Genomic DNA, 18,796 nt, shown 5'->3' with positions numbered 1-18,796 from the left:
AGAGAGGAGGAGGAGGAGGATAAAAAGACATGCCGCAAAGCAACACTGACAGATAGAGGACAGAGCCGGATTTCAGAGTGGTTTTTTTTCTGCGAAGATGTGCAGCGCTTGTTTACGAGGAAAACACTATGTGTGCGGGATTTACTGCTGACCTTTGTGCCGCTGAATTGTGCACATATGTGAGAAGGAACACTCTGTATTCATGTGCGTGAGTGACAGAGCGTGTGTGTGAGTGAGTGAGTGATTGTGTGGCGTGTGAATGTTTGTTCCCGATGCGGTCTGAGCGGGCTAGCCGTGTGTGTATTGTGGTACTGGAGGAGGTAGAGGAGGATGAGTCCTGCTCTTCATCCCCACCTCCACGGCCCAAATCATCCCCAGACCGCAGATCCCATCATGCCTCTCGAAAGGTAGTCGCTGAGGATGACAAGGTGAGATGGGACTGTTTGCTGAATCTCTAAATTGCTGGTTTTAATGAGGGTACCATCTACAGTTTTGTGTGTAAATGACAGCATTAACTAGGATTTAAGGTAGACCACTGCACTTTTTAGTTCTGGTCTGATGTTTATACCTGTACTGTTTCATGTGCCATTCTATAAAAATACAGTGCACTTTCAGCACATGGTTTGTGCCACTAAATATAGCGCTAGTATTGTCCTGCCACATGAGAACTGCTCTGGTTTGTATAGATTAAAAGCAAGCCCTGGTCTTTGTAGTCTCCGCTGTTGGATGTATAAAGGGCAAGCTTTCTGCTGGAACATGCTAATAAGTCTTTTCAACTTATGATGACTGCTCTTTGAAGCATGCACTGAAGAGGGTGAAGCCAAAGAAGATGTGCCGGCTGTGATGACAGGGTTTATGCATGGGGACCTCCTTCAGTCACTTACATTAGCTTAGTGGTCATCATTGTAATAGGCAAGAGATGGATGCCGGCATGCTAGACAGCCCTACTTATTTTTAGTTTGGAGGTAATGAGAGCAGGTTGGGGAAAACAGAAGAAGGCTGAAGTGTTTGTTGTAGTGCTTATTAACACTAGATCGTACTAAGTATAGACTGAACAGCAGTGTTTGACCATGACGAGCCACTCTAGCAAAAAAGGTTTGTCAGTAAGAGACATGGAGCCTCAGTAGACATACTTGATAGGTTGCAAAAGAGCGAACGGCAGCATTTGAAGATTAGAGCCTCGCCAAAATCAGCACCATCATATTAGCGTTAGGCACTTTCACTACTGTTGCAGCAAATGAAAAACACTTTTTTATTTATAGGTTTTGAAAGAAGGAAGCTGCAATTAGAGAACAGTAGCATTAATTTAAAATTTCTACATTGCTCAAATCTTGGTAACAAAGATGAGGCTCACTAGGTGAGTCTTTAAGGCGATTTATTATAATACCAAATGTCTGCTGTGCTGCATGAGTTTTGTTATTTTTCTCTATCAAACACAGAAACAGTTAAATCTCAGAGATGACAAATTACCCTTTTATTATGAATTCATCACTTCTGAAAGCCGAAAGCAGTTTTAAAATAAAGGCTGATGCAAGGAAAAGGAGGATGCTGTTTTTGTCTTAATCTTACTTTTATCATGACTGCAGGGCATCGCTGGCTACAAATCCTGCTCAGTATGCTGTCAACCTCATGGCAGCTGTTTACATTTATGACCGTGAGCATAGATTAAACGGAGGCTAAAGATAAACCATGTGCCTGTCATTCATTCACAGTTTCTTTCTTGAGGAGGACCTTGTATAACTTGTTTAAATTTAGGAAATGTACTCAAAATTCTTCTTTATTCATAAATGTATTTTATTCATTTTTATTTTATTCTATATTTACATTTTATTTACTTTCTGTTGCAGCACAACGTGGCAAGAATGCTCAGGATTAACCCAGATTTGAACAGTTTTGTGCCAAAACAGCCACTCATAAACAAATAGGTGATATACAGCCATATGTGACCTATGGCTCTGTCCCAGCCTGGGATTATACTCTGTGTGTGTGCAAGACTCTTCCGTCTGAAACACTCATAACTCTCTCTGATAACACACTTGTCAGCATAGAAAATTACTGCCTTTCCAATAGTGCTATACGCTGGCATTTCTCATCATTCTTTCTTTTTTTAATCTCTATAGCCATCTCTGTTGAGAGCCATCTTCAATGTGGACCCAGATGAAGTTCGCGCCCTCATATTCAAGAAAGAGGATGTCAACATTCAGGTAAATCACACACTTTTGTTGCTTCAGGTCGTTTAGTTTTAGAATAATTTACACAAACACATTAGCATTGCCTTTCACTGCCACAGGGCACATAAACAACAGCGAGGGGAGCAGCAGGCAGCCGGCAGCCCACAGCTGATCTGGGTTTATCGATTGGCTGGCGGAGTGCTTTTTTGGCAGCTTTCTGTATTCTGCATCCTATGTAGCTGCCAGCCAGACAGGACATATGAACTGTTTGTAACACTCTAACCTTTCAGATGAGAAAGGACACGACCTTCACTGGCTCTCTCCTTTTTCCCCAATTTCATTCAGTCTGTGTCCCAGTCTTCCTGAGCGTGTTTTTCCAGTGTGATTTCTGTGGTTCTATAATGGTGGGGTCATAACACCAGCTCTCCCTGGAGCCAGCTACACTAGCCCAGGCCTATTCCAGTCACATGAGATTTGTTTATAGCCCCACCTCACTGATTGGTCTCAGTTGTACTGAAAGGGCGAGATGTGTGTTGAAGTGATGAAGTGAAGTGAAGAATAAAAGGGAAACGATGATAGATATTTTTACTGAATGGCACTTCCTGTGGTCTGCAACACTGTAAGGTCTATTGATTCTGTTCTGGCATGCAGCAAATGATGTCACAGCTCAGGATGTGTGTCCTGAACGAGAAGTGAAACCTATTTTTTACTGATTGTTTTTGTTTCGTAACGTCCTCCCAGGACAACGAGAAGCGGACCCCGCTGCATGCTGCAGCTTACCTGGGAGATGCTGAGATCATTGAACTTCTCATCCTCTCAGGTAAACATTACACCCCAGCTCACCTGTTAAGCTAATCATCCATCCATTCGCTTATCCTTTTCAGGGTCGCGGGGGGCGCTGGAGCCTATCCCAGCTGTCATAGGGCGAGAGGCGGGGTACACCCTGGACAGGTCGCCAGTCTGTCGCAGGGCCAACACACAGGGACAGACAACCATTCGCACTCACATTCACACCAATTAACCTATCCCCAGAAGCTGCATGTCTTTGGGCGGTGAGAGGAAGCCGGAGTACCCGGAGGGAACCCACGCAAACACGGGGAGAACATGCAAACTCCACACAGAAAGACCGGCCTGATGGTGGAATTGAACTCAAGACCTTCTTGCTGTGCGGCACCAGTGCTAACCACCGTGCCACCGTGCTGCTGTTAAGCCAATCATTTGATTTCATTTCTACCTAATTATGGACCTCTAGTTATAATGCCTGGGTGGATGGAGAAATACAGTTATGTCTGTATCCTCATTACCTCTTCTGTATGTTTATATCCCTTCACTCAAACTGTAGTATTTTTTAGGCACAAGTCTTAAAAGCGTTATTTACATCATGCTGATTGCTCGGTAAGATACTCAAAGCAATACTGAATAATTAGCTGTTCTCTCCTTATTAAAATGTGCAATTTGTAAGAGCCTCGTGGGAGTGTCCTCCCAAGAGGGACGCTTTACTTTCCAAGCTTCTTAGACTATGATGACCTGGATGACTGAGAACCTTCACAGACAACTTTTTTTTTGTATTTCATTAATGCCATGTTACTCTTTTCCCCCCTGTAGTTCCCTACTTCCATACAGCTCAGTGCATTTTAAACTGGAATAAAAGCCTGACTGTTTGTCATCTCTTTTATCATAACATGCAGTTTCTCAGTAATTTCCATGCTGTGCTCACTGCTCAGTTACCGTCTCATGGTGACTAGTGACCGCTCTTGTGATCTGTCAACAATCTGATACGAGTGTTTTTTTGGCTTCATTTTCTGTGAAGTAAGCTGAGCACATCAGTGGGAGGAGCTTACACTTAAACGCCTGAGTGTAAGCATACGTGTAACACGAGTGAGTAGGGTGCTGTAGTGCGCGAATAAATGTGAGACTGTGTGTGTATTCAGTGTTTCTCAATGAAGAGCAAGTAACAGGTGCAGCTGCAGGGCTATTTTAACACACGGGTCGTGCCAAAAGGGGATCATGGGCATTTTATATCTTCCAGCCACTGTTGGCTCATCCTCCTTCTCATAAAATCCTTTTTTATTTATTTATTTTACAAGATATTTTTTAAGATATTTAGCTCTTCCCCTCCTTTTTGTACATTCTGCGATTCTGCGTATGGCACTATGTGACTGCTCTGACATCTCCTTTTTCTTACCCTGTCTCACTCTCTTCTTCTCACTCAAGGAGCCCGAGTTAATGCCAAAGATAACAAGTGGTTAACTCCTCTTCACCGAGCTGTGGCTTCTTGTAGTGAGGTAACACATTTACACAAACACACATGCAAATGTGACCTCTGGGGAATCCGCTACAACTTTGACCCTGTCACAAGTAATGGTAAACAAATCCTTTTTTAAGGGAGATTTCGCAAACACTTTCTGCTTAGAATATCTTTTAGCTGCTTTACTGACAAGGTTTCGAGAAAGGTCTGTCGTGATAAAGTTAAGAGAATCTTTCCCAGAATCTGGCCTTAAAGGGGCAAATGGAAATAACCCCTGTGTTATGGCTTTGTGTTTGATAAACGTCAAAATGTCTGCCTATTCTTCTTAGTCCTGGGCGACATGCCCAAACTAACATAGTCCCTTGTGTAGTTTCTACTTTCCAGCATTTTGATTTCAGGATGAAAGCCCTCTATGAATAGAATATGAACTTTCTAAACACCCACACAGCCACCTGTAAACCTTGGTGCTTACATTCTTAGAGCACTGAGACTGTTTTCCAGTAGACCTTATGTTTGCTCACTCTTTATTCAGGATGCTGTGGCAGTGTTACTAAAGCACAGTGCGGATGTGAATGCTCGTGACAAGAACTGGCAGACGCCGCTCCATGTAGCAGCTAGCAATAAGGCGGTACGCTGTGCTGAGGCTTTGGTCCCGTTACTAAGCAATGTCAACGTATCTGATCGGGCGGGACGCACTGCCCTGCACCACGCTGCCTTCAGTGGACATGTAGAGGTCAGTCTTTCTTCACTCCCACACACACAGATACAGAGGTGACTACACATCAGCTCCTTGTAAATCTGATTCTGTGTGTCAGATGGTGAAGTTGCTGCTGTCAAGAGGAGCCAACATTAATGCGTTTGATAAGAAGGACAGGAGAGCCATCCACTGGGCAGCCTACATGGGTAAGAGTGTTCATAGTGGTCATAGTGTTGATGTGAATGGGAGATGCTGGCATGTAGTTCTTGACAGAAGTGAATTTGACTCATCTCCTTCTCACTTCTCTGTATTAGGTCACCTGGAGGTAGTGAAGTTCTTGGTTGCCAGTGGAGCTGAGGTGGACTGTAAGGACAAGAAGGCTTATACCCCACTGCATGCAGCTGCCTCCAGTGGCATGAGCAGCACAGTGCACTACCTGCTGAGCCTCGGGGTTAATGTCAGTACAGACATACTGACAGTGTCCTTAAAATGCCGTCTGTGTCACCAAAATTTCTTACTGTAGTTAGTAATGGTTAAATTGAAAATGTTGTTCCTCTGTGCATAGGTAAATGAGGCTAATGCCTATGGCAACACACCACTCCATTTGGCTTGTTACAATGGACAGGATGTGGTTGTCGGTGAGCTGATCAAGGCAGGAGCCAGTGTTAACCAGGTGTGTGCGCATCACTCTCTGCCACGTTGCATGTGCATAGTAATTGTGTGTTTAATCCTGTTACTTGGTCCCCTGGCTTCAGGTGAACGAGAGGGGCTTCTCTGCCCTCCACTTTGCTTCCTCCTCACGCCAGGGGGCGCTGTGCCAGGAGCTGCTGTTGGCCCATGGGGCTCACATCAACTTGCAGGTAATGTTAACATGCAGTTAAAAAAGCTGAAACTAGAAATTCATCCAAGGGAGAGTATTTGCTTTCCAAAGAAGGAAGTATGTGCATAATGCTCCTATGTCTATGTATTAAAAAAGGATAAATTTTATCTTGTATGTCCTCAGTGTTTACTAGTATGCATCCTGCTCAGAATTTAGTTGAAAGCTAGAGGGACTGTGTTTTTAGCACTTTGGTAGCAGTGATGGAAACTGATATTGGGTCCCTACAGCAACAAGGTGCAAGGCCATATGGATGATGGAGGGGGAGGGAGACTCCCTAAGGCAGCAAGCTGCTCAAGCATTTTGTATGTGTGGGTGGTCCACAGTGGCGTCTGTGATAGCTTCTGTTCATTTTATCTTTCTAACACTTCTGAGTTAGACTCATAGTTGAATAGCTGATGTTTTAATGATTTCATATTTGTAATATGTACATTTTGCAATAATAAATGTCTCTTTCTCTGCCTTCTCTCTCTTCAGAGTAAAGATGGGAAGACTCCCCTGCACATGGCAGCTACACATGGAAGGTTCTCCTGCTCTCAGGCTCTTATTCAAAATGGTGAGAGCCCTCGCCCAGTGCTGTCTGTCTCATGCATGGATTCAAATTAGTTTGGATCTCAGAGTGTGCTGTATGCCGCATATGTTGCACAATATGCTCTTTTTTTTTCTTGAGATTGCTCCGGCTTTTTTAATGGAAAATATAATTCTATCTGATTTATGTGGGTGTAGGAGCTGAAATTGATTGTGAGGACAAGAGCAGAAACACTGCCCTTCACATTTCTGCCCGCTATGGCCACGAGCTAATTATTACAGCGCTCATCAAACACGGAGCCAACACAGCCAAGTTAGTAACAACTGACATTCACCATCTGTCTGTCTTCTTGCTTCATGTTATCTGTGCAGTAGTGTTAAAGGATCAAATGCAAGTGAGCAGCTCTAAGCCTGGAAACGGTTAAGTCAGGATAAATAAAATCTTTTTTTTCTGTCATAAAAATGCTTGCATGCAATGGCTTGTCTTTTAAGGAGAGGCATTCACGGGATGTTCCCCCTACACCTGGCAGCTCTCAGCGGCTTCTCAGATTGCTGCAGGAAGCTGCTGTCCTCAGGTACATTAATGCTGACACCATTCAGGCCTGTGGAATCACCCAGTTGACATCCAAATTAATGCAGCTTGCATATTTGTGCAGGGTTTGTCATAGACACTCCCGACGACTTTGGAAGGACCTGTCTACATGCTGCTGCAGCTGGAGGGTGATTGTTTTTGCTTACTGCTTCAGTATTATTAGTTTACTTATTCTCCTGTCATTGTACTCTTTCTTTCTCTTTTCAACAATCTGATACACGTTTTGGTTGAACTGAAAGTTTGTGTATGTACTTTGTAAATGTCATGCAGTTGACTGTTGTACCAGTGAGTGGTACATTAACACAGCTGTCCCCCTCTCCACACAGGAACCTGGAGTGTCTGAACCTGCTGTTAAACATCGGAGCAGACTTTAACAGGAAAGACAACTTTGGCAGGTAAGATAAAATGTGAAAATTGGATTAAGAGTACAGTGCTGGTGTCACAAAGGTGGATGCTAGAAATGGAGTAAAATAAGAGATGGAGACAATGGTAAAGTTTTGACCACATTAAATCTGCGAATAGTGGCTAACTTAATTTATTGATCTTCACAGAGCTCCGCTACACTATGCATCAGCCAACTGTAACTACCAGTGTGTGTTTGCCTTGGTGGGCTCTGGGGCAAGCATCAATGAGCTGGACAAGAGAGGCTGTAGCCCCTTGCACTACGCTGCTGCTGCTGATATTGATGGGAAGTAAGTTCTGCTCTGTGTTCAAAGTGTAAATATTATGTTTCAGAGAATCCCTAATGCCAAGTTTAAAGTGTTTCTTTAAAAGAGATAAAAGAAACACTTTAAACTTACCCTGTCTATTGTCTTTCCCAGATGTGTGGAATACCTTCTGAGGAATGACGCAGATCCAGGTGTGAGAGACAAACAGGGTTATAGTGCTGTGCACTATGCCTCGGCCTACGGACGCACACTCTGCCTGGAGCTGGTGTGTACAGCTGCTGCACTGAATGGGGAAAAATTGGCCATAAAGGCTGATAAATCTGTTTTCTGACACTATATCAAAAAGTCTCTTTGTTTCTTTTAGATGGCAACTGAGACGCCCCTTGATGTGGTAAGAGGAATTTCAGTCTCTCACTGTAGCACCATTGAGCTTTGCGAGGAGCTCCCTCTGTTGTAGTGTAGTGGCTACGACAACTGCTAAACAGATAAAGCTGTGAACCCTCCTCTGGCTTATTATGGCATCAAATTAAAAAGGTTGTTTTTATCTGTATTTTGTACAAAACTAAAATCTGTTCATATATATATATATATATATATATATATATATATATATATATATATATATATATTGATGTACTTTTTGAAATCATGACACATTTCTATGTAAATAAAGCCCTTTTTTCTCATGTTATGTTGTTTTACCTTTTACCTTACCTAATCTTATGCCCTCCTACCTTTTATAGTCTTTCAGTTTTCAACCAATTTTCATCCATCAGTATATGTATTGCACATACTGGCATTTGTGCAAACCTGGATCTGAAATGAGTAATATTGCTGTTTCAGCTAATGGAGACATCAGGAACAGACATGCTGAGTGATTCAGAGAGCCACGCTCCCATTAGTCCACTCCATCTGGCAGTGAGTTTTAAGATTTTTTTCTTTAAAGCATGTTTTCTTTTCTATCTATCTTTGACTCTGCATTCATTAAAGAAGGATTAGTACTTATTTAGGGCTTTTCTATTCTATCTGAACACTCACCCACTCATACAAGCACTTTCTCCTATGCTCAAGCAGTTTTAATGTCACACACTCATCCTTTTGACAGTTAGATAGAGGAGCTGGGTATTGAACCACCAACCTTCAGATTAGTAAGCCACAGCCACCCCATTTAACATAATGTGTGTGTGTGTGTGCTTTTTCACTTTGTCCAGGCTTATCATGGACACTGTGGAGCCTTAGAGGTGCTCTTGTCATCCCTGCTTGATGTGGATGTTCGGAGCCCAGAGGGATGCACCCCCCTCATTCTGGCCTGCTCAAGAGGTCATCAGGAGTGTGTGTCTCTGCTGCTGCACCACGGCGCGTCACCCATGACTCGGGATTACATTCACAAACAGACAGCCATACATACTGCAGGTATATAAGCAGGCAGTCGCCTTCCCATCGCGTGAAAAGGGTGAATTTTCTGGCTTTTAAAGTTAAAATTTCATTTTGCTGTAGCTATGAATGGCCACCCAGAGTGCCTGCGCCTGCTGTTGAACAACAATGACCAACACATTGATGTGGATGCACAAGACAGCAACGGACAGTGAGTGTGTGCATGTGTGTTTAAATACATAAATAAAAAAATATATAAATCTTAGGCTACTGTTTTGTGCGATTCAACTGATCACTTAAATATTCTTACTGAGTTGTGCCTTATCTCCACACTGTGTTCAGGACTCCTCTGATGTTGGCAGTGCTGAGCGGACATACAGACTGTGTGTACTCTCTGCTCAGTCAAGGAGCCAGTGTGGAGAATCAGGACCGCTGGGGCAGGACAGCACTACACCGAGGGGTGAGATAGGCACACGTGTCTACTGAGATCGCATATTAAATTTTAATATATGCTTTTTAAAAATTTCTTTTGGTATTTATACTCTCTAGTGTTTTCTGTATGTTTCACATAGGCTGTGACAGGCCAGGAGGAATGTGTAGAGGCCCTTCTCCAGCGGGGAGCCAGCGTGAGTGTAAAGGACATCCGGGGCCGCTCCCCCCTGCACCTGGCATCTGCTTCTGGCCGTGTGGGTGCCCTGGGTGCCCTGCTGCAGGCCACCAACACTTCACACAGTCACACAAACCTCACTGACAGCAAGGGCTACACACCACTGCACTGGGCCTGCTATAACGGTATTGGGACACAACGTGAAATGTTTGAGAACCATGTCAATCTGGGGTTTTTTAAGACACAGCACTGTACTTTCTTCTGTTTTTACATCTGTCTTTCTCTGTTTTCCAGGGTATGACGCATGTGTGGAGGTGTTGTTAGATCAGGAGGTGTTCAGGAAGATTACAGGGAACTCATTCAGCCCACTGCACTGTGCTGTGTAAGGCTCTGTCTGTTTATATCCACGAATGTTTATGAGGATCGATTTGCTTTGAGGGTGTGTGACAGGCTGCGTTGTGTGTTTTAGGATAAACGATAATGAGGGAGTGGCAGAGATGTTAATTGACTCCCTGGGTGCAAATATTGTGAATGCAACTGACTCCAAGGGCAGGTGAGAGATGCAGACTTAAAATCATGCGTGGAGGGATTTTTTTGTTGTTGTTTTTTTGTATTTGTTCTTAGTGAGCAGGAACGTATTTACAATAACTGTATTGATGTTGATGCAGGACTCCTCTTCATGCTGCAGCTTTTTCTGACCATGTGGAGTGCGTTTCCCTTCTTCTGAGCCATGGAGCTCAGGCAAATGTTGTTGACACCCACATGCACAGAACACCACTGATGATGGCAGCTCTAAATGGACAGACCAATGCTGTGGGTCAGTACACTAACTGATACAGGGATAAACTTGTGGAAATAATGGTCCCTGATTTGTTAACCTTTCACTTGTATTAATCTCCACTGTTGTGTTGTGTTACAGAGGTGATGGCGAGCGTTGCTAAGGCAGACTTGGCACTGCAAGATGCAGACAGGAACACAGCATTGCATTTGGCTTGCAGCAAGGTAAAGGCATTTCAGAGACAGGAAATGTTATTTAGTCATTCAGTATTAAAAATGTTGCGATTTTCTTGTGGTCTCAGTGTCTCAGATTTTAAGTTGAAAGTAGTTACCATTCAGATTTTATATTTTTGCAATGTGTGGGACGTGTATGTTTTGGCCCTGGCTCTTGGAACATTTATGTATCACTTTGGACACATCTGGCAGACACATTTAACCACATCATCACATGTTTCACTTGCATCACTAAAAGGCACAATTTGGAGAATGTCATATTATTGTGAACAATAATATTTGCCACACACACGAGCACTGGTCTGTAACTGTCACACAAAGAGCTTTTTAAAGCTTTGCGCGAGATTAACATTTATGTGAAGCTCAGAACGTCATCTCTTTAACATATTGACAAAGGCAGGATTGTTGCACATCTCACGTGGTCACTGCAGATGACTTTGGTACTCTCTGCTCTTCTCAGGGTCACGAGACAAGTGCCTTGTTGATTCTGGAGAAAATCAGCGACAGGAATCTCATTAACTGCACCAACGCTGCTCTGCAGACGTATGTAGAACCTGAAGGTTGCACCTACTGTAAGCAGCAGGATAACCGCCAAAACCCAGTGTGAACTTACTGTAGCACTCTTCTACCTGCAGGCCCTTGCATGTAGCAGCCAGGAAGGGATTGACAGTGGTGGTCCAGGAGCTGCTGGTGAAAGGAGCCAGTGTGTTAGCTGTGGATGAGAATGGTCAGCTTTCATCTCACTGCACTCACACGTACTCTTCAGGTGTAATTCTAATGTGTACTATGAACCCCTTTTCTCCTTTTATTCCCAGGTTACACTCCAGCTTTGGCTTGTGCTCCCAATCGGGATGTAGCTGACTGCTTGGCCCTCATCCTTAACTCAATGATGCCCACCTCGCCCATGGTCACCATAGCAGCTTTGCCCACTCTCTCGCTTACTCAAACAGTCATCAACCACCACCCTATTTCAAACCACATTTCCAAAGGTGTGGCCTTTGATACTCCAGCCCCACTGAGGCCTGACCACGCCTCCTACTGCAGGCCAGAACGGCCGCTGTCCTCTGTTTCTGGAGATGATGAAATGAACGACTCAGATTCAGAAACGTACTGAGGACTAGTGGAACCTCAATACTGGCAGGTTAGCCAGCCACTCAGGAGCCTTAATAGATTACTGACAAAAGCTTGACAGGGCAGTAAATACAAGCAGAGTATTCTTAGGTAAGTCTCTTCAAATCTAAAAATAATCCTCGTCTGAACCACATGCTTGCTTCCTTCAGGTGCATACACAGTGGAAAAGATGCACTAATGTAATAATTTGGTAAAATAAAGAATAATTTGCCACTTTTTTTTCTCCACGGCATCACTGTACGACCAGTAACATGCCCAGCGTCCTTTTCAATTTAAAGCAGTGTTTTTATTTTTATGTTGAACTCTTTCTGTTTGAGGATACTTTCTGGAGTGGTTTTAAAGATTTTTCATTCACATTTACTAATGGAGCATCTGGTGAAGAAAAGCTCAGAGGACTGCTTTTTTTTTCTTTGTTAAGACAGAAACTGAGGGACAATCTTATGGGACCAGCTGAAGAAGCGTTTTCCCTACTGTACTTTGAGCTTTCACAGCAGCCACTGACTGTCACTCTGGGACACTTATAATGCTGCATTCAAGATTAGGATCGACTTCTTGATTCCTAGGAGAGAAAGTCAATATTGAAACCTACGTATTTATTCCAGGTGGAGATTGAATCGTTGAGAGCGGATTGTGACAGCAGGTGGATGTAAGACCAATGTACTGTACAACTGATGAACTGAATGAGCAGCCCAAGGAATGGATAACTTGCAATGCTGTACTTTCTTAATGTTTGTGTTGTGTACAAGAGACAAGAGAAGGTGGCTGTCACTGTGTGTGTGTGAGTGTGTGTGAGAGAGAAACTATCAAATATTGCCTTTTGAGGAATATGCAACATTCAAACAGAGGATGAATGCTACATGGTGAAATGTTTGTATTGTAAAGATTAAGTAACAGATGATTAAAGACATTTGTTTTGGTTTATTTTATAAGACATAAAACAAATGTGTAACAGCTGAAGTTTGGAGCAGTTCTTAACCATAACACTGAACTTTATTTTCCTGATCCCTCCAAATTTCATTCATTATCCAGGTGGTACATTCGTCCATACAGGCAGGCAGTGACCAGGCCACCCTTCGTGTTTGAATGTTTTATGGTCACTCTCATGTCTGCAGCTTTCTCCAGACTCTCGGGCTGCTCCAGGACCAGTCGGCTTGTCAGAATAGATGGGTACACGTATTTGGTGTCAAAGTTCCCCTCCAACAGGAAGTCCATTTTAGACTCTGCTTCTTCCACTTCCTGTCCACAAGAGCTCTGATCCAACCCTCCACAACGGACTACTGCACAAACCTGTAGATATTTAACATGTGGCAAATAAAAATAGTGAGTTGTCAGTTTTAACCTTTTTAGAAATATTAAAATTCATGTGATTCTTGCCTGCAGTGCGTAACGTCCGTTGACTGTGTGTATTCCTGCAAATGCGCCGAGAGCATAGAGCTCTTTATGGTCTTGCAGTAACCACCTGTACTGCAGGCGGCAGCAGAAAGTGCCGTTGCACACTTTAACGTCACCTTGTGTCTCATTTAAGAGGACAAATGTAAATGTGTCATACATCATAGAGGAGATGAAGGTGGGGTAGGAGGGAGGAGGAGGGTCATCACAGTTGTCTTGGTAGCAGTATCCAGAGTCTGTAGCCACTGATATTGTTGACTCACCACCACCAGCCTCAACCTCAGGTGGCTCCAAAACTGGCACTCTGGCCACCAGCAGCCTGCCCTCCTCTGGGTCTCCTTTCCTGGCGTGGTGGTAGGTGGCAGAAAAAGGGGTGTAGATGCCACTTCCTGTCATGATGAGCCTGTCATTACGAATGTTGACAGCTAGTAGGGTGACATTGGCACCCAGGCTGAATGCCTGCTGAAACTGGATTGAATCCAGCAGGGGGAGCTGGTTCATCCAGGCTGTTGGAAAGATCAACTGACGCACACCCTAAAAAAAAGCCATAAACAAGAAGTGTTGAATTTCAGAGAAGATTTTAAAATGTTACATATATACTCTGAGTGCATATGTGGTTATATTTTATACCCTCTGCACTAGGAGCACTGTAGGATCGTGAAAGAGGATGTCGAAGCAGATGAAGAGGCCAAACTTCCCAGCAAAAGGAGTGTCAAATGTTATGATTTCAGGTTCTGGAGGTGTGTCACAGGAGGCCTCAAAGTATAGGTTGTGTTTGTGGTAGCGTGCCACCAGAAGACCATCTGACCTGTATGAAAGAAGACATATTTGATTCAGAGTTGTAATAATTACTATACTTGGTAGTTCTTGTAGTAGTTTCTGTTATAGCTATTGAAACAAGAAGTGTTAACTTTGACTCCAGGAAATGTTTGGTGTTTTTGGCACTAGGGTCAATCATTTTTGTGGGAATTGTGGAGAACTGGTCTTTATTTAGGCACAAACACATGCACTCCATCTGTGGAGAGGAGGCCATAGAAAAGAAGTGTTTATTTGTCCACTCCCTTCATTTTCATTTTAAGAGTTAACATGTACCTGAAAGCCACATTTGTGTTGAACTGCCAGCGCCCATCAGGAGGACAGGTGGAGGAGGGGCTGGTCTTCAGGGGACAGGGTTGCAGGTCGGGCATGTTGGCCACCAGGTAGAGGTTGTTACGACGAGCCATACAGCTCAATCTCTGGAGAACCTTTGAGTCACAAACATAATCAAATATGATGAGATTCAGACACAGTGAGATGTTACATCCAACAGAGTAGATGGGTCAGCTCCCCTGGGGCCCTGAAGATAAGAGTGCCCAGTCAAAGACTATCAAAAGTGCTCTTCCTGTACTTTAAACTGGATTCTCATATTCAGAGTATTACAGTAAAGTGGACAAATTATTAGTTCCACTATATGTTTAAGTCAGCACTCTATCTTGTGAACGTAAGTCTAACTTTATTTATCCTGTATACGTTTTCTTTAGGGCAGCACGGTGGCACGGTGGTTAGCACTGTTGCCTCAAAAAAAAAAAAAATCCTGAGTTCCACCATCAGGCCGGGGTCTTTCTATGTGGAGTTTGCATTTCCTCCCCGTGTTTGCGTGGCTTTTCTCTGGGTACACCGGTTTCCTCGCACAGTCCAACGACATGCAGTTAGTGGGGTTGGGTTAATTGGAAACCCAAAATTGCCTATAGGTGTGAGTGCGAATGGCTGTCTGTGTCTATGTGTTAGCCCGGTGACAGACTGGGGACCTGTGCCTGCCTCTTGCCCTAAGACAGCGGGATAGGCTCCAGCCCCCCTGTGACCCTGAAAAGGATAAGTGGAAAAGAATGGATCGATGGATGTTTTCTTTAGCTTTTACCACTACAAACATTGGCTCAGTAGTCCATGGTGCTGATCAAGAAAAAAAAACATCACAGCAGTGTTAAGCCTGTGGTGCTTGCCATCACCAAGATTGAAATATATGACTGTGAACCTCAGTGTTGTTGTGTCTTTCTGGCTCCATGCATGGATTCCAGCTCTCCTCCTGAGGGTCAGGAATGGTTTCCAGGTAGCTAGTGATGGATAATCGAGTGAAGTTAAATCCATGAATACCATCTTCTGGAAACACCAGGATCTGGGCCCCCTGAGAGAGACGACAGTGAGAGAGAGGAAGATTCAGTAATCTGTTGCAGTGAAAGTAAACACCTTTATACAGGGGAAGAATCAGTGGTTGTTTACTTAGAAACATAATGCTGATACAATATAAAGAATTTCTTGTTTTAAGTAGTACTAAAGGGTGGACAGCTTTTATACCTATTCTGAAGCAGCAATGACTGCTTCAGTAAAAAGTCTGTTAAAAATTGACTATGACAGATCACAGTTTGACAGTTTTCATAAAAAACAGAAAAATGTGACAAGGTTAAAAGAGGTTGGTCCTGTAAGGCTTCTGAACACTGTTCGTCTTCACTTTCTTCTGCAGTCGACTTAATTTAATTCATTCGTTAATTTGAAGGACATGCCAACAGAATTCTGTAAAGGTCAATGAGTAATACTGTTTTAAATATGTGCATACCTGCTGGGCTGCCCGGGCTGCCTGCTCCTCGTAGATATCCAGGTTTTTCTGCATGTGCTGCAGGGCATCGTGGCGGGACACGGGCACGCGCGGACCTAGGTTCAGGATTACTTTGTGCTCGTACACAGCGGCAACATACCACGAGTCTGGAGTGGAGTCAGTTACACGGACAACAGACGCTAAATAAACATAGACAACAGCTATAACGAACAACATCGTTTCTCCACCGTCAGGCACGACACCTATGTGCTAACACAGACCATAAATAAGCGGTCAGAAGTCTTCCACGAGGCATGATGACTCAGACGATAATTTTCTAGTTAAAAAGTGATAAGAAGCTCCTCGTGCCAAACAGTGTTATATCCCCACAAATAGCCCCTGTTACGCTGCGGTTTATCTCGTGACCTCTTCCCCCCAATTTCTTTCCCAAATAACTTTATTGGCATGTAACCGGACAGAAAAACGTTAAAGAAATATTAAACATTTATGTAACATGTAACTTTAAGACTAAAGTGCAGTTAAAATCTCAATGATAATAAATAACAAAAATTTTAGTACCGAAAAAGAAAAGTTCATCTATGAAATATATAACTATAGTGGTTTAAATAACCAAGTAACCATCCAATAATACTAAATATTACATATATTTATCGTTTACTTTTAGAATATAGAAATGTTTGAAATGTATGCTTAGATGTTTGTTTATGTGTAAAAATTTTAACTTTCTTTTTCTTTTGCGGGGATGGGGTTCCTTTTATAAATTTAAAGTGTGGCTAAAATAATAATAATAAACATTTACATTTTAACTGAATTCGTTAGGACTGTTTTTTTTTTTTACTGAAACATGACTTCAGTGGAAAAAATACATAAACACCCAGCTTTTATTTTGAAAATATCCCATCGGAAACGTCTGCACATAACCGATAAATTCAGCCAGTGAAAGGAGGAGTTATGTTAAAGTTTAGACCAAGTTATGATAATTCAGCTTAACCCAGTTCTTAAATCAAAACATCTTATTACTCATTTTATTATCAGACTCATTTATTATCAGGTAATTTATTGTAGCACAATAATTACAGTTTGGTACGGAATGCTCTGCCAGCAGCCGTAAATCACTACAGAGGGTCGTGAAAGCAGCAGAGCACATAACTGGCATGAGGCTTCCTACCATTCAGGACATCTTCAACGGTGCCTCCGGAAAGCACACAGCATCATCAAGGACCACAGCCACCCAGCACGTCAGCTGTTCTCCTTGTTACCATCTGGCAGATGTTACAGGAGTCTGTATGCTCGGACTACAAGACTCAAAAACAGCTTTTACCATCCATCCGTTCGACACCTCAACTACAACACTGTAATTTGTAACTTCTTAAATGACTGGTTATATTAAAAAGGCCATTTCACAACAGCCATTTACTCTTATCCCAGAGGGGTAAGCACAGGTATAATGTACCAGTGACAAAATTACTATCCCGTTTTTAGAAGAAAAAAAACAACAACAAGCAAATAAATCACAGGGTAAAGTAATGTTTTCATTTTTAAATTAAGCTCCTTCTGTTTTGAGTATTTTTAGAGATTTTGATTAGCATTTACTAGAGATAATAATAATAATAATAATAATAATAATAATAATCTGGGATTTTTTAAAATAAATATGCCTAGACAGATGTGTTTAAATGTAAAATAAATTGACAACATCTATAAAAGAATTTCCTGTTGTAAATGTGTAGTGTGGCTATAATAATGAGACAGTTATGTAACTGTCAAAATACATGTAAATGTAGACAATAAGGGTTCATTTGGTCAACTAATTTGGTAAATAATCATTGTCTACACAAACAGGAACATTTAATAAAATGCACGGCTCTCATGATAATATATTTTTCTTTTAGCAAAAGGCATTTTAAACACAGGTACGATAAATTGTTGATAAGTGTATCGGACATACCAGTGAACCAGTTTATCTCAGTGGAGCAGAGCATTGATAAACGTTAATAATTGACTTTGTGTTTACACTGCAAGGACACATTCAAACAGCTGCTGTGACAAAGGCCAATCAGCAGCTATAAAACAAGACTAGGGTCCAGTCTCAGTGTCCACACTAAAAAACATCACCTCTTTGTGTAGCAAGATCGCTTGAGTGTGAGGGATCGTGGTAACAGAATGGTCCCATGACAGAATTTCATGATATATTATGTGACATTAATTTAAAAAAAGCTTCATTATATTTCTTACTGTTGTGTTATGAGACTATTTATTTGCCATGTTTACATCTGAGCCATGGAGTTTCAGGGACTGACTGTCTGATTTGGAAGTTTTTTGCATTTGCTTGATGGTGCTAACGAGAGAACTATTCCTGAAAGAAATGACAAGAAAACTTGTACAAGAATATCAGGCGCATTGAAGAATAAAGGTGGTCATGCTAATTAGTGGCTTTCAAACCCTGCAGAATTGCTTTATATACTGTATTTCAAACTGCAGAGAAGGACCACATTAGTAATACTTGGCATGAACAGTGGTAACTGGAATGGGCTGGCTCTTAGTACATCACTCACCACCATATCTCCAACAAGCACAAAGCTTCATGATACTTTGCCCCTCCGAGGGCCTGACCACACCTCCTACAGCAAGCAAGAGCACCTGCTGTCTCTGCAGACAGTGAAGTGAATGAGTTAGTTTCAGACCAGGGGCAGTTTTAACACTTTTAACATTTTCCTTCATAACTCACAGGTCCATGGAAATACACGAGTCATCTTTTGACTAAAAACTACACAAATATGTGCAGGACTACTAATATGTTTCCACTAATAAGGACAAAACAACAAAATCTATTTTAATGCACGGAATCAAATAGTATCCATAAAACCAATTCTATTAACCATCTGTCTCATAACACGAAGCAGTCTTCTTTGT

General features: G+C 42.4%; 2 protein-coding genes across 2 annotated transcripts; one reads left to right on the top strand and one right to left on the bottom strand.

The window, feature by feature from the left end:
* The first annotated feature begins 133 nt into the window (after nucleotides 1-133).
* ankrd28a (ankyrin repeat domain 28a) lies at nucleotides 134-12,861 on the top strand. Its single transcript, XM_026155937.2, has 29 exons — nucleotides 134-428; nucleotides 2,121-2,204; nucleotides 2,913-2,991; nucleotides 4,386-4,456; nucleotides 4,952-5,152; nucleotides 5,235-5,322; nucleotides 5,431-5,573; nucleotides 5,682-5,789; nucleotides 5,872-5,976; nucleotides 6,471-6,549; nucleotides 6,720-6,834; nucleotides 7,014-7,096; nucleotides 7,178-7,241; nucleotides 7,440-7,508; nucleotides 7,665-7,805; nucleotides 7,935-8,046; nucleotides 8,146-8,172; nucleotides 8,625-8,699; nucleotides 8,993-9,194; nucleotides 9,279-9,366; nucleotides 9,498-9,615; nucleotides 9,728-9,947; nucleotides 10,057-10,144; nucleotides 10,232-10,315; nucleotides 10,431-10,579; nucleotides 10,682-10,764; nucleotides 11,234-11,316; nucleotides 11,409-11,500; nucleotides 11,589-12,861. Exons 1-29 carry the CDS (start codon nucleotides 273-275, stop codon nucleotides 11,885-11,887), a joined length of 3,306 nt encoding a protein of 1,101 aa, XP_026011722.2. The 5' UTR covers nucleotides 134-272; the 3' UTR covers nucleotides 11,888-12,861.
* On the bottom strand, nucleotides 12,803-16,447 carry LOC113014420 (biotinidase-like). The gene is made up of 6 exons (XM_026155939.2): nucleotides 15,884-16,447; nucleotides 15,305-15,454; nucleotides 14,386-14,537; nucleotides 13,924-14,101; nucleotides 13,279-13,827; nucleotides 12,803-13,191 (listed from the first exon to the last, which is right to left on the bottom strand). The coding sequence occupies exons 1-6, from the start codon at nucleotides 16,097-16,099 to the stop codon at nucleotides 12,919-12,921; spliced, it is 1,518 nt and encodes a 505-aa protein (XP_026011724.2). The 5' UTR covers nucleotides 16,100-16,447; the 3' UTR covers nucleotides 12,803-12,918.
* Nucleotides 16,448-18,796: the final 2,349 nt, after the last annotated feature.

This window comes from Astatotilapia calliptera, chromosome 22 (genome assembly GCF_964374335.1).
Source record: "Astatotilapia calliptera chromosome 22, fAstCal68.1, whole genome shotgun sequence".
NCBI classification, from domain to species: domain Eukaryota; kingdom Metazoa; phylum Chordata; class Actinopteri; order Cichliformes; family Cichlidae; genus Astatotilapia; species Astatotilapia calliptera.
This window is presented reverse-complemented; position numbering and strand designations above follow the sequence as displayed.

Bases quoted from the DNA above. Each gene is read 5' to 3' on its own strand.
- ankrd28a (XM_026155937.2), top strand. From the start codon at position 273: ATGCGGTCTGAGCGGGCTAGCCGTGTGTGTATTGTGGTACTGGAGGAG. The intron at 6,550-6,719 runs GTGAGAGCCCTC...ATGTGGGTGTAG, and splicing joins TCAGGCTCTTATTCAAAATG to GAGCTGAAATTGATTGTGAG. The intron at 7,806-7,934 runs GTAAGTTCTGCT...TGTCTTTCCCAG, and splicing joins GCTGCTGATATTGATGGGAA to ATGTGTGGAATACCTTCTGA.
- LOC113014420 (XM_026155939.2), bottom strand. From the start codon at position 16,099: ATGTTGTTCGTTATAGCTGTTGTCTATGTTTATTTAGCGTCTGTTGTC. The intron at 15,455-15,883 runs GTATGCACATAT...CGTCTCTCTCAG, and splicing joins CAGCCCGGGCAGCCCAGCAG to GGGGCCCAGATCCTGGTGTT. The intron at 14,538-15,304 runs GTTCACAGTCAT...TGTGACTCAAAG, and splicing joins AAAGACACAACAACACTGAG to GTTCTCCAGAGATTGAGCTG.